This window comes from Mobula birostris, chromosome 4, assembly GCF_030028105.1.
Source record: "Mobula birostris isolate sMobBir1 chromosome 4, sMobBir1.hap1, whole genome shotgun sequence".
Lineage (NCBI taxonomy): Eukaryota > Metazoa > Chordata > Chondrichthyes > Myliobatiformes > Myliobatidae > Mobula > Mobula birostris.
Genome location: NC_092373.1, coordinates 10,660,233 through 10,676,329, shown reverse-complemented (window position 1 = coordinate 10,676,329; position 16,097 = coordinate 10,660,233). Strand labels below are relative to the sequence as shown.

The window sequence follows — 16,097 nt, the reverse complement described above, 5'->3', positions numbered from 1 at the left end:
ACTACATCACAATATCATATATGTATCCAAGCCCTCAGTTCATCACCTTTGTTCCTGATGCTGCTTGCGTTGAGGCACACACACTTCAGCCCTTCTACCTTACTACCTTTACACTCTTTATTCTGCTTCTTTTTCCTCAAAGCCTCTCCATATGTTAGATCTGGCTTTACTCCATGCACTTATTTCACTGGTCTATCGCTGCGGGTACCATCCCCCTTGCAAATTATTTTAAACCCTCCCGAACCATGCTCGCAAACCTCTCTGCAAGGATATTGCTCCCCCTCGAGTTCAGGTGCAAACCATCCAATCTGTACAGGTGCCACTTTCTCCAGAAGAGATCCCAATGATCCAAAAATCTAAAACCCTGCTCCCTGCACCAACTCCTCAGCCACACATTCAACTGCCATCTCCTCCAATTCTTACCATCACTGTCACGTAGCCCTGGTAGCAATCCTGAGAACGCCACCCTTGAGGTCCTGTTCTTCAGCATTCTGCCTAGTTCCCGAAACTCACACTTTCGGACCTCATCCCTCTTCCTGCCTATGTCGTTGGTGCCGACATGTATCATGACTTCTGGTTGCTTTCCCTCTTGTACCAGGATGTCGTGCACCCGGTCACAGACATCCCGGACCCTGGCACCCGGGAGGCAACAAACTGTGCGGGTGTATTTCTCAGGTCCACAAAATCTCCTGTCTGCACCCCGGACTATAGAGTCTCCAGTGACGAAAACTCTCCTCAATTCCGTCCCACCGTTTTGCACCGCAGGGTCAGACTGAGTGCTGGAGGCCCTGCCACCGTGGCTCACATCTGGTCGGTTGTCCTCTCCAACAGTAGCCAGGACGGTAAACTTATTATTCAGGGGAATGGCTACAGGGTGCTCTGCACTACCTGTCCAATCACCTTCGCTTTCCCCACTCTGACTGTCACCCAACCACCTTCAGAAATAGTGAAGCAGAGGTTTACCGGGATACTGCATAGGTTAAAGTGTCTGTAATAGAAGGAAATGATGGAAAAGCCTGTGTTGTTTCCTCCACGGTGGGGCGGAGGCTGACATGACACCTGCTAGAAGTTTAGAAGATAATCAACTAGCCGAAAAGACTCAATGTGTAAAATGGCTTAATTGCACTGCTGAGTGTAATGGGCACGTGCTCTCGAACATTTATCCCACAGTTTTGGCTTTGAAAGCTTCCGACTGGCGCAGACGATGATTTTTGCCATTGAAGAAATAAATCGGAATGGGAATCTCTTGCCGGGGATCGCACTGGGGTATGAAATCCTCGATGACTGCTCATCCCCCACGATCGCGTCTGAAGCAGCGCTAGAGTTGATCAACGGAGAAGATTCAATTGAATATCCGGAATGTAGAGGCTCCTCTAAGGTCGCTGCCATTATTGGCTGCGATAAATCTACACACTCCATCGTAACCGCAAGAGCAGTCGGATTATTTGGGGTTCCGCTGGTAATGTATCAAATAGCTGACAGCATTTTTAATCTTGCGGTGAAGTCACTTTGTTAGCCCAAACATGAGCATGCTATTCTCATGTCAGGACAGAAAGGAAATGGGGATCTGACATAATTTCAACTAATCGTAAAAACACAGTAAAATGATACTTTATACCTTTCGATTTTATAATAGTCAAAATCCGCCAGACTTTGATTATGCTTTATTCATAATAATATATTCTACTTACATAATTCTAGACTTTGTTAAATTTTGTTTTACTGAATCACAGAGCACAGAACATAGAACAACATAAGCCTAAACTATAAGATAAAGAGTATCTATTGACTACTCAACGTTCATATTCATCAGTTCTCTGAAAGCCTCTTAAACGCTTCTGCCATCAGCACCAACTCTGGCAATGTATTTCAGGCCACCATCACTTTCTCCGTATAAGGTTGGCCATCGCATTGCATTCGTATTTACCCAACTCAACTTAAGTGAGTGTCTTGTGGTGTAATAAGTAAGTAGTTTATGAAAAATTGTATATTATGCCAGTAATTTCCGGTTAATGATTTTATATATTTTTTCTATATTTCATGCTGTATTCTAAAAATTACAGTTACGTGGTAGATAAAGGCTATCGGAATGAAACACTATTGGTGCATCAGTCACTGATAGTTAAAAGTCAGATCCAGGTACTGATTAATTTATCTCCTTCTCTACAGATTAGTTACTACTCCACCTGCTCCTGTCTCAGCGATAAGAGAGAATACCCCACGTTTTTGAGAACCGTTCCCAGCGACCAGTACCAGTCCAAACTCCTTGCTGAATTGGTGAGAACATTTGGCTGGACATGGATTGGAACGATCAGAAGTAATACCGATTACGGTAACTTCGGAATGCAAGGATTTGTGGAACATGTGGAAAAGTCTGGGGTTTGCATTGCCTACTCTGAGTCTTTTTACAGGACCGACCCGCCAGAAAAAATCAGTAAAATTGTCCAGGTGATTAAACAGGCGTCTACTAAAGTAGTCGTGGCCTTTGTCCAAGGTGGTGATATGAGAATTTTGTTGAACGAGATTTGGCGTCAAAATGTAACCGGTATTCAGTGGATTGGAAGTGAAGGGTGGGTGACAAGAAATCTTCTTCCGCCTGCAGAAAGGGCAATTTATCTCGCCGGGACTATAGGTCCGGCCACACGCAGGACAGAGATAGATGATCTCAGAGCTTTTCTTCATAACGTCCATCCTTCTAATTTTCCTGGCAATATTCTGGTAACTGAGTTTTGGGAAACTTTATTCACCTGTTCTTTTACTACAGACGACGGGACAAGCCCGGGAAATTCCTCAGATGCTATTCGGCAATGCTCAGGGAAGGAGAAAATGGATAACATAGAAAATAACTATCTTCCGGCGATAATGGACGGGAGCTCTTACCACGTGTACAAAGCTGTATACTCCATCGCTCACGCACTCCGCGATATGTTAACCTGCGAAGAAGGAAACGGACCCTTTACGAATAACACCTGTGCGCAACTTTCAAACTTCCAGCCGTGGCAGGTAGGGCTGTACTTCCTTTGCTAAACCAAGAGCCTCAATAACAACAGGGACAGGTATGCTTACAGATGAAGCTGATATTCTTCCATTATTCTGTGCATTCAACCACTGTCCATTATACTTTAGTCACCATTTCCGTTTATAACCGCTAAACCTTCGTTCTCAGAAAATATTACACATTTGTATATCATAAATTTTCCGATACATCCAGGTGCTTCAGAGTTGTACCGATTACACAACCTACACAAAGATCAATCCAACCAGTCTGTCCCACGTAGCCCTCCATTTTTCTGTCATCCATGCACTAATCAAGGAATAGTTTAGATGTCCCTGTCAGCGCGTGCAATGCACCTACAATATTTTGTGTAAAAAAATGATTGCCAACGATGCCCCCTATGCCGTCCTCCAATCTCCTCAAAATTTTGTACTCACGTATTAGTTATTTGCAACCGGACCTGAACTGAGCACAATTTTCCAAGTGTGGTCTGATGACAGTTTTATTGTACGCCTGTGCTTACATTCAACGAATCTACGATCCGGTTAATAATAAGCTTCCCTTGCTTTATTTCACCCTAGTTACTGCACTACCTGCGCACAGTGAATTTCACAGCCAAGACGGGTGAAACCGTATACTTTGATGTAAATGGAGACCCAGTGCCAAGATACGAATTCGTGAACTTGCAAACGAATTTGAAGGGTAGAGTTGACATTATAAACATTGGGTATTATGATGGCACGGCTCCGCCAGGTCACGAACTGATGATTAATATCGGGGATATCATGTGGAGCACGGAGGGAAATACGGTAAGGCCCTTCATTTACAATTAATTTACTTTGGGAAACGGAAATTAGTTGCATGCTTGTGATATGGGTGATATTGGCAATAGATGCGATTATTGCAAATAATACTCTTGCATTACAAGGGATGACGTTATTCAAACATATAATATATAACCTTAACGCAGATGTAGAAATGGTTTGTGCAGTGGGAGCCTCAAACAGCGCGTTGCCACACGAGCTATGAGGCTGATCATTTTAAAATGATGTTATTGGACATTTTTTTTCTCTGTGGCTGGTGAATTTCCTGCATTTTCTGCCCCTGAAGGATCCTGGAGGTCAAGTCAAGTATATTCAAGATTACGTCATATAGGTATTTGAATGGAATCGAAGGTGGTGGCGAAGTGGCAGATCGTATATCTGCCGTGATCTGTCTGAGCATGAAGAGCAATGTGACAATATCTTCTTTCATTGAGTCCTTGCGAGACAACACGTTCTACTCCTCCCGCTATGACAATTACATATCTTTAAGACAGTGCTGCTGAATAAAATCTTGTTTTATATTTTAGCCATATAATTCCTGTATAGAATTGGAACAGACTTTTAATTCTCTGTTCTTAATTTGGTCGCAGTTCCACGAAAATACATCCATTGCTATTCCAACTGCTGCTTAGGGTTTAAAAAGGCTTCAGAAGCAATTTTATTTCAAAGTTTATCTGGGATGAATGGTAAAGCTTTGGGACGTGACGGTGTGCTGTATGTGGGTGGTGGGTGGGATGGATGGAGATCCTCGTTTACAAACAGAGTAAGCGATGCTCCTGATTCAATGTACGAAATAGTTCAAAAGGGAAGTCGAGTTTAATGTCATATGCAAGGCTGCAGGACGGAACGACATCCCAGGATGGGTACCCAGAGTATGCTTGGCACAACTGGCAGGCCTGTTTACAGACGTTTTTAATCCTTCCCTCTCCCAGTGTAAAGTGTCGCCGTGTTTCAAAACATCAGCATTGTTCTGGTACCTAAAAAAAATCAAAGTAACATGCCTGAATGACTAGCGTCCTGTCGCACTAACCTCAATAACAAGCACTAGTTTTGAGAGGCTGGTCAGAGACATCATCTCCAGCATGCTACCAACAACACTGGACCCCACACAATTCGGCTACCGACACAGCCGATCGACAGTTGACGCAATAGCCACAGATGTGCACACCGTCCTTACACATCTGGAGAAGAAGGACCGTTATGTGAGAATGCTGTTCTGGGACTACAGTTTAGCATTCAACTCTGGGCTCGACCACAAGCTCAGAGACCTCGGCCTTCACACTGCCTTGTGTAGCTGTATCCTGGACTTCCTGTCAGATTGCTAGAAGGTGGTAAGAGCGGTCCCAACACAGGTGCGTCTCAGGGCTGTGTCTCAAGCCTCCTCCTTCACTCTCTGTATCCCCATGACTGTGTCGCCACCCACAGCTCCAAACTGCTAATTAAATTGGCTACATTGGTTGGGCTGATGTCAAATCATAACGAAGCAGCCTACAGAGAAGAAGTTATCACCCTTAGATACTGATCTCATAGAAACGTAGAAAACCTACAAAGCTGGGCCCAACATGTCCTTACATTACAAATTACCTATTTGCCTGAGCTCCATGCAACTGTCTAGGAGTCTCTTAAAAGACCCTATCGTATCCACCTCCAGCACCGTCGCCGGCAGATCATTCAACGCACTCACCACCCTCTGCGGAAAAAAACATCCCCCTTCATCTCCTCTGTAACTACTTTCAAGCACCTTAAAACTGTGCCCTCTTGTGCTCGTCATTTCATCCCTGGGAAAAAAAACTCCGACTATCCACACGATCAATGCCTTTCATTATCTTATACACCTCTATCAGGTCACCTCTCATCCTCCGTCGCTCCAAGGAACAAAAGCCGAGTTAACGTAACCTATTCGCAGAAGGCATTGTTCCCAAACCAGGCAACATCCTTGTAAATCTCATCTGCACCGTTTCTCCGTTTCTATGGTTTCCACATCTTTCCTATAGTGTCAAGAAAACAAATTCTTCCTCAATGTTGCAAAACAGGAGTTGGTTGTGAACTACAGGAGGAATGGAGGCAGGCTAACTCTTATTCACATCAATAGGTCTGGGGTTGAGCGGGTGAACAGCTTTAAGTTCCTCGGCATACACATCACCGAGGTTCTCACATAGTCTTTACATACCGGCTATGTGGGGGAAGAAAAACAGAACAGCCCCACTTTCAGCTCAGACATTTGAAGAAGTCTGGTATGAGTCCCAAAATTCTGAGAACTTTCTACAGGGACACAATTGAGGGCATCCTGGCTGGTGGTATCACTGCCTGGTATGGGAAGTGTACGTCCCTGAATCCCAGGATTCTGCAGGGAATGGTGTGGGCAGCCCAGAGCATCTGTAGATGTAAAGCTCCCATAATTCAGGATATTTACAGAGACGGGTGCATAAATATACCAGCATGATCAGTGGCGTGCCCAGTCACCTCAACCACAAACTGCTCCAGCTGCCACCAACCGGGAAACGGTACCGCAGCATAAAAGCCAGGACCGATCGGCTCCAGGACAGATTCTTCCACCGGACCATCAGACTGATTAACTCACACAATTATATTTCTGTGCTATATTGACTTTTATGTTTTACATACTATTCATTGCAAATTACTCTAAATTGCACATTGCACATTTAGACGGAGATCTAACATAAAGGTTTTTACATCTTACGTATGTGAAGGATGTAAGAAATAAAGTCAATTCAATTCAATTCAAATTCATTTTTAAAAGTATTTGAAGAAAATACAGGTCGGATTCGGGGAGTCTTTGTGGACTGAGAACAATATTGGAAAAGTTCAAACTCCATCATGCGCATGGAGATATTAACGACCAATAAAGCAAATACAGTCAGGATGTTTTCTGTTGTTTCAGATCCCCCGAGCAATTTGTTCAGAACCCTGCCTTCCTGGGACAAGAAGAGTCAGCCGGAAAGGGCAGCCGATATGTTGTTTTGACTGTACAGATTGTGCAGATGGTGAAATTAGCAACGTCACTGGTAAGTGTTGAGATGCACAGCAATATCTCTCAATTCACCATTTCTGTGCTCACACGGGTTGTCTCATAAAATAATTAATTTCCAGATGCCACAGATTGCATCAAGTGCCCCTCGGAATACTGGCCCAATCAAGCAAAAACCCAATGTGTCCTCAAGAATGTTGAGTTCCTTTCCTTTCGAGAACTTCTAGGGTTTGTATTAGTGACGCTTGCTCTTGTGGGAATGTGTCTTACATCGGCCACAGCTGCAATTTTTTACAGGTATCGAGACACTCCCATGGTCAAAGCGAACAACTCCGAGCTCAGCTTCCTGCTCCTCTTCGCCCTCCTGCTTTGCTTCATTTGCTCGCTCACCTTCATTGGAGAACCGTCCGGCTGGTCTTGCATATTGCGCCGCACAGCTTTCGGAGTTGTGTTCGCTCTCTGTATTTCCTGCATTTTGGGCAAAACCATTCTTGTATTGGTTGCATTTAAAGCAACTTTTCCGAATAGTAGTGTGATGAAATGGTTTGGGCCGGCGCAGCAACGTCTGGGCGTCTTCCTCCTTACATTTTTCCAAGGTTTAGTTTGCATTGTCTGGCTAAGTGTGTCACCTCCCTACCCCCTGAAAAACATGAACTATTACAGGAACATCATTATTCTGGAATGTGACGTCGGCGCATGGACCGCCTTTTACGTAGTCTCGGCCTATATTGCTCTGTTGTCTGTCCTGTGTTTAGTGCTTGCATTCTTTGCTCGGAAACTCCCGGACAATTTCAACGACGCCAAGTACATCACCTTCAGCATGCTGATCTTTTCCGCTGTTTGGATAACTTTTATTCCGGCCTATGTGAGCTCTCCAGGAAAGTACACTGTGGCTGTTGAAGTGTTTGCTATCTGGGCATCGAGCTTCGGTCTGCTTGTGTGTATATTTGCACCGAAATGCTACATTATCTTACTGAAACCGGACATTAATACAAAGAAACATATGATGGCTAAAGGGACATCACAGTAACTACTAGTGTACATTCATATTCATTTCGTACTTAGGTGTGTGTAGTTATGGATCAGTAAACGTAGTTTTGATTATTTAATTTCGTGTATCAGCAGGTTACATCTGTGACAATTGAAATTCAGTGTTTTAAAATCATTTAAGACATTCTCCAAAAAGGTTAGATTGCACAGTTGGAATGCCTTAATATGGACCTCGACCACATTAATCGTTGCCACGTTTATTTCCACAGTAATGTGATGTCCGTTTTATTCTTATGGTGTCTTGATGATTAAACTTTAGCCGTCGAAACTTCTCCTCCAACGGGTTCTGATCTCAAATTTACACTAAACACATTCCATCCATTGCAATACCTATAAAATGCTAAAGGGACTCAACACATCAGGCATAATCTATAGAAGTGAATAAACAGTCGACGTTTCGGGCCACGAATCTTCTTCAGTTCTCAACATCCATACGATTAAGGGTTTGGAACTGGGAAAAATTAAAGACTGCATCTTTGACCCGACAGACTGAGCGGTGACTGGGGCGATCAACAAAGAATGTGTATTTACATAACTTGACTGACCCCGTAGCCCTTACATTCGCCTATTCTTGTCACACTAAGCTTGTATCCGCATGACTTGACTCTATTGTATCCCCACTGGTTCGATCGCTTTTCACCTACATACGCGATCACCGAGACAGTTTTCACTTACCTGACTCGGATAGACTTATTTTCACATGGGTATCTAGTCCTTATACACTACTGTCGCCCACTCAGAATGTCTTAAGGGTCTACTTTTTTACTCAACAACAGACCGACCAGTTCCTCTCCACCACCCTAATGAACAGGTCCACGTATTCAAAATGTTCTCTTTGTCCTAATTTCTCTGAACCAAACTTGTAGCCATGGGTATTGAGGCAGGCCTCACGTATGACTTCCTCTTTTTTGGCCACGTAGCAGAGGTCAACCTTCAAGACTTCCCTGGCAATGCTCCTGTTTGTTTGTTTGTTTGTTTTTACGCTGTGATGATGTGAGTTCTTTCATGTTCCTGTTGCTGTTTTGTGCGTGGCTGGTTTTGGAATTTGCAATTATTGCTGCCATCTACACAAAATACTTTTTTTTGCATGCTGATTAGCCGGTCTTGTTGCAGCATGCGTGTGTTATTTTTCTTTGCACCTGGGGTTTAATGGTTTTCTTTTAATGGTAACCTTGGTTTTCATTGTTTTGTGGTTGTGCGGAGAAGATGAATTTCAGAGTTCTGTGCTGCATGCGTACTTTGACAGTAAATGTACCTTCAACCTTGAACCTTGAACTTAAGCTGATGAATTTTACCCAACTTTGCCTCCAACTTCGACCCTGCTATAAATTTCCTTGCTCAATTTTTGAAAAATCTCACCCCTTTTCTAATCTCTCTGGCTGCATCTCTGGAGACAAGCTGTATGCAATTATCCTTTAAAGACTTATCGACTCCCGCGGCTGCCTTCACTATACTTCTTCACAGCCTCCTTCAAATTTCAAAGTTCAGAATTCATTCATTGTCAAAGAACGTATATGTCAGCATATAAGACCTGAGATTCATTTTCCGTGAGCATATCCAGAAAATCCAAGAGCCATAATCGATCGATGAAACGGCTCTTCCAACAGGGTGGACAAACAGCCAGGGTGTATAGACAACAAACTGTGCAAATACAAAAGAAATAATGATAATAATAACAATAATAATAATAATAATAATAACAACAACAACAGCAACAACAATAAATAAGTAGATAGATAGATAGATAGTTAAATAAATAGATATATAAATAAATACATCAGCAAAATCTTCGAAGCATGAGATGAAGAGTCCTTGAAATTGAGTACATAGATGGTAGGTAAATTTCAATAACAGGGCAAGTGAAGTTGAGAAACGTTATGTCCACGGGTTCAGGAGCTTAATGGTTAAGAGACAGTGACATGGCGGTATGAGTCCTGAGGCTCTTCTAACTTCTTTCTCTTGGTGGAAGCCATACAGTCCATGACCTGAATGGTGTGTGTTTTTGAAGATGGATGGCGCTTTCCTGTGACAGTGCTAGATCGAGATGTGATCATGGTGGGGTGGGCTCTGTCAGTGATTGACTGTACGGTATCGACGATTTGTATTCGACTTTACGTTTAAGGGCATCGATGTTTGCATACCAAGCTGCGATTCAACAAATCAGCATTCTCTCCAACACACATCCAGAGAAGCTTGTCAAATTTTAGATGTCACCCCGATTCTTCGTAAAGTTATAAGGGAGTAGAGGTGCCCTGCTTAAGTTCTTCATAATTGCACTCACGTGCTTGTCTGTTCGTTTGGATATGTCCCAAGTGCGGAGAGAGTGTCCTTGAAGGGGTTCGATTCTTTACAGACTTTAATGCGAACAGTATTTTAAGAGAAGAGAAATAAACGTTAGCCAAACAAGGCTGTTATTTAAAATTCTGCTATGTACATACATCTACTGATGCCATTGGACACATCTTCAGTGATGTTCCTGGAATCATCGGGTGTTTCGGGTCTTTCAACATCATACATCCTCCTCCAGGTGAAACAGGCGTGGCTGATCAGACACCAGCTTCTGTCCAGATGGTTAGATACTTATTACTCCATGGCTCCCCTTTTTTGAGCCACAGCCGTCTTGAGGCCCTCTCTGCCGCAACGGTGGTACTGCGGATGGCTCTCCTCTTCCTCTCTCCCTCGATGCCCAAATTACTGAAGACTCTAGCTAAGGAACGGGCTGCGAATCCCCTGCAACCAAACTCCACTGGGAGACTCCTCGCTCTCCATCCAGCCTGCTGACAGTTGCTGACCAGTCCTGCGTACTTGGAGATCTTCCTTTCAAAGGCCTTTTCCAAATGATCTTCCCATGGGACTGTCAGCTCCAGCAGCAGCACTTGCTTAGTAGACTCTGATATAAGGACAATTTCTGGTCGCAGGCTGCGTTATGGTTGGGAAACTTTAGCTGCCGTTCGAGGTCCACCAACAGCTGCCAGTCCCTTGCAGAGATTAGAATGCCTGCAGATGTTCTTTTTGCGAGTATTGGATGCTCCCCAGCTCTGACAAAGGCAATGGTCTGCTTGGAGGGTCGGAACCGGTCGCCCAGTCATCTCCTGCTCTGATGGCTTCAGCGATGGTCTTCAGGACCTGATCATGTCTCCATCGGTACCGTCCCTTACCAAGTGCTCTTGCGCAGCCGCTGAGGATGTGCTCCAGGGTTCCTCGCTTGGAGCACCGTGGGCACGCAGATGACTCTGCCTTGCCCCAAGTGTGCAGGTTTGATGGGATTGGAAGCACATTTTACACTGCCTGGATGAGAAATTGGATGCAGTGTGGTTCGGCTTTCCAAAGATAAGCCCAGGTCACTTTCCTCTCAACCACAGTCTCCCATCTTGTCCAAACTCCCGGTTGCTTCATTCCCACCGTCTTGCAGGTTCTCTTCTCCTCCACTACTGCTCTCACCTCCTCCTGAACTAGACGACGCATTTCCTTCCCTCTGGTGTCCATTTGGGGAGTTGGAAAGGATCTTAGCCCAGTTCGGCCTCGTGTGACCACTCCCACCAGCTTCCTGTGATGCAGCCTTGCCTCTGCTTCCTGTACAGCTTCCTCTGCCCTCCACTTCCTGCCAGTCTTCACTTGGATCCCTGCTCTAGCCACATTCCCATCACTTGAGATCCTATACTATATCACTTCTCTGGCTCTTGTTACCTTGAATTCTTCTTCCAAGGATTTGAAGGGCAGTTGCAGTTTGTTGCGGTGTCCATAGAGTGCGATGCAACTCAGGCTCTTCGGCAGCCCCAGCCATCCCCTGAGGTGGTCGTTAACCCTCTTCTCTGAAGTTTCGGGTGTCGAGATCGGACCTGCATACACGAGGAGGGGCCACAGGATTCTGGGAAGAATGCCATACTGATACACCCAGGCTTTAAACTTCCCAGGTAGACCAGGCTTGTCCACAGATTTCAGCCAGCCATCTAACTCGGTGCAGGTCACTTGGGTGGATGTTGTGTCCCTTAAATAGCTGTCAAAAACCTTACCTACCTCTTGACTGGATTTTCTGTGATGGTTGGGATGGCTGTTCCTGCGATGCTGAACCGGAAATTTTTCTCCTCCTTCCCTTTCCTCAGCACCATCGACCTTGATTTGGCTGGTTTGAGACGCATCCGGGCCCACTCCACCAGCTTTCTGAGCCCCTGCCGAATCCACCGGCAGCCTGGGACTGATTCTGTGGTGACAGTGACGTCATCCATGAATGCCCTGATAGGTGGCTGTCGTTGAGCGGAATTCATTCTGGGCCCTCTGCACTCTGGTTCAGCAGACTTTGTGAGCACGTTCATGGCTAGGGAGAATAGTGTCTCTGCGATAGTTCACCCTGTGATGATGCCGATCTGCACCTTGTGTCAGCTTGATGTAATTGCTCCTGAAGAGACCCTCATCCTGAATTTGCTGTAATAATCAGCGATAAGTTCTCTGATTCTGCTGGGGACCTGATATTTAGTCAGTGTGAGCTGCACCAGCTTGTGCGGGGTGCAGCAAAATGCTTTTACCAGGTCGATCCACAACACTGACAGGTTGCCTTTGTTCTTTCTGGCCTCCCTGATGAGCTGTGCCACCACACCAGTATGCTTCAGACAGCCCGGCATCCCTGAAATGCCACCCTTCTGGAATGATGTATCAATATAGGTGTTCATTGCTAAGTTGGTGCACAGCCGGTTAGAAACGGCACTGAAGAAGATCTTCGCCTCGACACACTGCAGGTAGATGATGCGAAACTGGTCTATCTGGGTGGCATTTTCCTCGTTCGGGATCCACACCCCTTCAGCCACTCACCACTGTTCTAGAATCTTCCCCCTTCTCCAGGAGATTCTCAGGATCTTTCACAGACGCAGCAGGAGTTTGGGGCAGTTCTTGTACGCTTTGTACGAGGTGCTGCTTGGTCCTGCAGCCGAACTTGCCCTTGCATTGCGGACGACTTCTCTGACTTCCTTTAGCTGCAGCCCTGACATGTCGAACTGCACATCCGCTTCAGGTGGGTCTATTAGGATGTTGCACGCTCCCAACTCCTGCTCTCTTCCAGGATCATTATATATCTTCTTCAGATGTTCGTCTATGTCTTCTTGCGAACAGGCCAGTTTCACACTGCGCTTCTCCCGCAACAACTCTTTCGTGAACATAAAGTGGTTGGAGATAAAGGCAGCACGTTTTCGGGCCCTTTCACGCCGCCGCTTCTGATACGACTCTGCCTGGCGGAGGATCCTGTCAAGCCTTCTGAAACAATAACACCGAAGAACATGAAGTTTTTGACTCTCTCCACTGCTGATCCCCTGATGAAGATTGCCTCTTGGACCTCCAGTTTCTCCCTCCTATGGTCAATAAACACCGTTCCTATTTCTCCGTTTCTTCTTGCCCGTCCCGCCTGTTCTCCGAATGAGGCTTTGCTTTTCAGAACATTAGGGATTTCCTCTTTCATCAGAGAACGGGCTTATGCTTCCACCAGCTCACTTGCATCTTCCCATTACCCGAATATCCGCCCAAATCCCTTCTTCTAGCAGCCTTAACCGGAATCAAGCTCCTCTTGACCCGGTATATTTTTCCCTATACCATCCGGCATCTTCAACAGGGCCCTACCGTGAAATTGATCTTTAACACCGCACCCACCCGCCACCCCCCACCCCCGTCCCCTACTCCCCTTCTGCCTTCCCTCCGGAGCCATTCATGTCCTGACCAATCAAGAGTCTCTCAAACTCTGCCTTAAATATATAGTTAATCACGTTGCCTCCACAGCTGCCTGTAGCAATGAATTGGATGGATTCATTACTTCTGGCTAAATAAATTCCTCCTCATTTCCGTCTTAAAAACAACGACTCTCTATTTAGTGTGTCTACCTTCTGGTCCTGGATACTCGTACCACAGGAAATATCCTTTCCACATCCACTCTGTCGGAATATTTCACCATACGATTGGATTCTATTGTCACCCCTCATGATTCCTAAATCCAGTAAATATAGAAACAGAGCCATAAAACACTCCTCGTATGGTAAGCCGTTTGTTTTTCTAGAGTCATTTTCATAGATCTCCTTTGAACCCTCTGCAGTTTTATAATACCCTTTCTGAGATAAAGAGCCCCAAACTGCAGACAATACTACAAGTAAGGCCTGGTCAGCACTTCATAAATTCTCAAAATTTCATCCTTGCTTTTATGCTCTCGTCCTCTAGAAATGAATGCTAACATTGTATTTGCCTTCCTCGCCACATACCTCCAAATTAACTTTCGAGAACACTATACCAGGACTCCCATGACCTTCAGCACCCCAGTTTTATGTAAATATTATATTCTCTCCAGTTAGAAAATATTGAACTCTTTTGTTTCTCAGTCCAAACTGCATGGTCATGCATTTCTCGACCTTGCATTCCATCTGTGACCTTTTACCAATTCTGCTATCCTGTCCATGTCCGTCTGTAAAGCTATCTGCCGCTGTAACTACGTTCGTATTATCTGTAAGCGTTTCAAAAGAGCTATTTCTATCATTCAAATCTTATACGTATAGCGTAACAAAAAATCGTCCCTAACGCAGAACCCTGTAGAACATCACTATCCACCGACAGCCAATCAGAAATGGCTCCATTTATACTCACTTTTTGCCTCCTGCCAATCAGCCACTGCTTTATCGATGCTAGAATTTTCCTGCAATACCATGAGGTCGCAGCTTTTCAGGCGGCTTCAGGTGAGTCCCCTTGTCAAAGGCCCTCTAAATATTCAGGTACACAACATCAACCGATTCTACTTTGCCTATCCTCCGTCTTCTTTCTTCAAAGAATTCGAAGATATTGGTCAGGAAGGATTTTCCTGCGATAAACCCATGCTGACTACGTCCTACTTTATCATGGTCCTCCAGGTAACCCGAAACCATATCCTTAGCAATCGAATTCAATATCTTCGCAACCAGTGAGGTCAAACTAACTGACATATAATTTCCTTTCTTCTGACTCTTCCCCCTTCTGAGGGGTTGGCTGGCATTTGCAATTGTCTAGTCTTCCGGAAGTATGTCAGTATTTACGATTATTGGAATATTATTACTAATGCCTCCTTAATCTTTAACGCATTCAAAAAACCAGGGGTGGAGAACTCTGATCGAGGTGACCTACCTGCATTCAGAGTGTTCGGTATCAAAGAAATGTAAGCACATTAAGGGAATTTTGTCCCACCATGCTGTTCCGACCCTGTAAACTACTCTGCAGGCTGCCTGGAATTTCCCTAGCGCATAGCATTCTATTTTCCAAAGCTCCATGTACCTATCTAAGAGGCTCTTAAAAGACAAGATTTTATCCGCTTTAACTATCGCCGCCGGCAGTGCATTCAACGCACCCACCACGCTCTGTTCTAAAAACTTACCCCTGGCATTCCCTCGGGACCTATTTCCAGGTATCTTAAAACTATGCCCTTCTCGTTTTAGCGATTTCAGCCCTGGGAAAAAGCGTCTGGCTATCCACACGATCAATGCCCCTCATCATCTTATACACCTCTATCATGTCACCTCTCATCCTCCGTCACTCTAAGGAGAAAAGGCCAAGTGCAATTAACCTATTCTCGTAAGGTACGCCATCCAATAAAGGCAAGGAACATCCTCGTAAATCTTCTCTGCACTCTCCCTATAGCATCCACAACCTTCCTGTAGTGAAGTGACCAGAAATGAGCACTGTACTCCTAATTGGGTCTGACAATATCTTATATAGCCATGACATTACTTCACGGCTCTTGCATTCAATCCCACGTTAGATGAACAAGACAACATTCGCCTTCTTAACAACATCATCAAACTGGCCAAAAGCTTTGAGAGTCCTATCGATACGCACCCCAAGATCACTCAGATCTTCCTCACGGCCAAGAGTTGTACCCTTTATATTACATTCTGTCCTAAAACTGGACCTACCAAAATAAACCAATTCATTCTTCTCTGGGTTGAAGTCCATTTGCCACTTTCCAATCTAGTTCTGCATCCTGTAGATATCCCGATATAACCTCTGACAACCCTCCAGCCTGTGCACAACACCCTCAACTTTTGTGTCATTAACAAACTCAAACCTACCCTTCTACTTCTTCATTCAGGTCATTTATAAAGAGGGGAATTCCCAGAACAGCTCACTACAGAACGCCACTGGTCACAGACCTCCATGCAGAATACAAACCATTTATAACCACCTTTTTTGGTCACGCCAATTCTGGATCCACAAAACAAGGTCACATTGGATCCCTTGTCTCCTT

The 16,097-nt window shown here is 44.8% G+C and overlaps 2 protein-coding genes across 2 annotated transcripts in view; both read left to right on the top strand.

Annotated features, from left to right (window-relative positions):
- The first annotated feature begins 1,189 nt into the window (after positions 1-1,189).
- LOC140195838 (extracellular calcium-sensing receptor-like) lies at positions 1,190-7,838 on the top strand. The gene is made up of 5 exons (XM_072254475.1): positions 1,190-1,459; positions 2,170-3,003; positions 3,577-3,804; positions 6,722-6,845; positions 6,931-7,838. Exons 1-5 carry the CDS (start codon positions 1,205-1,207, stop codon positions 7,836-7,838), a joined length of 2,349 nt encoding a protein of 782 aa, XP_072110576.1. The 5' UTR covers positions 1,190-1,204.
- Positions 7,839-14,529: 6,691 nt separating this feature from the next.
- Positions 14,530-16,097, top strand: part of LOC140196981 (extracellular calcium-sensing receptor-like) — a 35,542-nt gene continuing 33,974 nt past the window's right edge. Inside the window, exon 1 of the mRNA XM_072256915.1 lies at positions 14,530-14,730. Coding sequence (XP_072113016.1) covers positions 14,530-14,730 — 201 coding nt within the window. The remainder of the gene's footprint in view (positions 14,731-16,097) is intronic.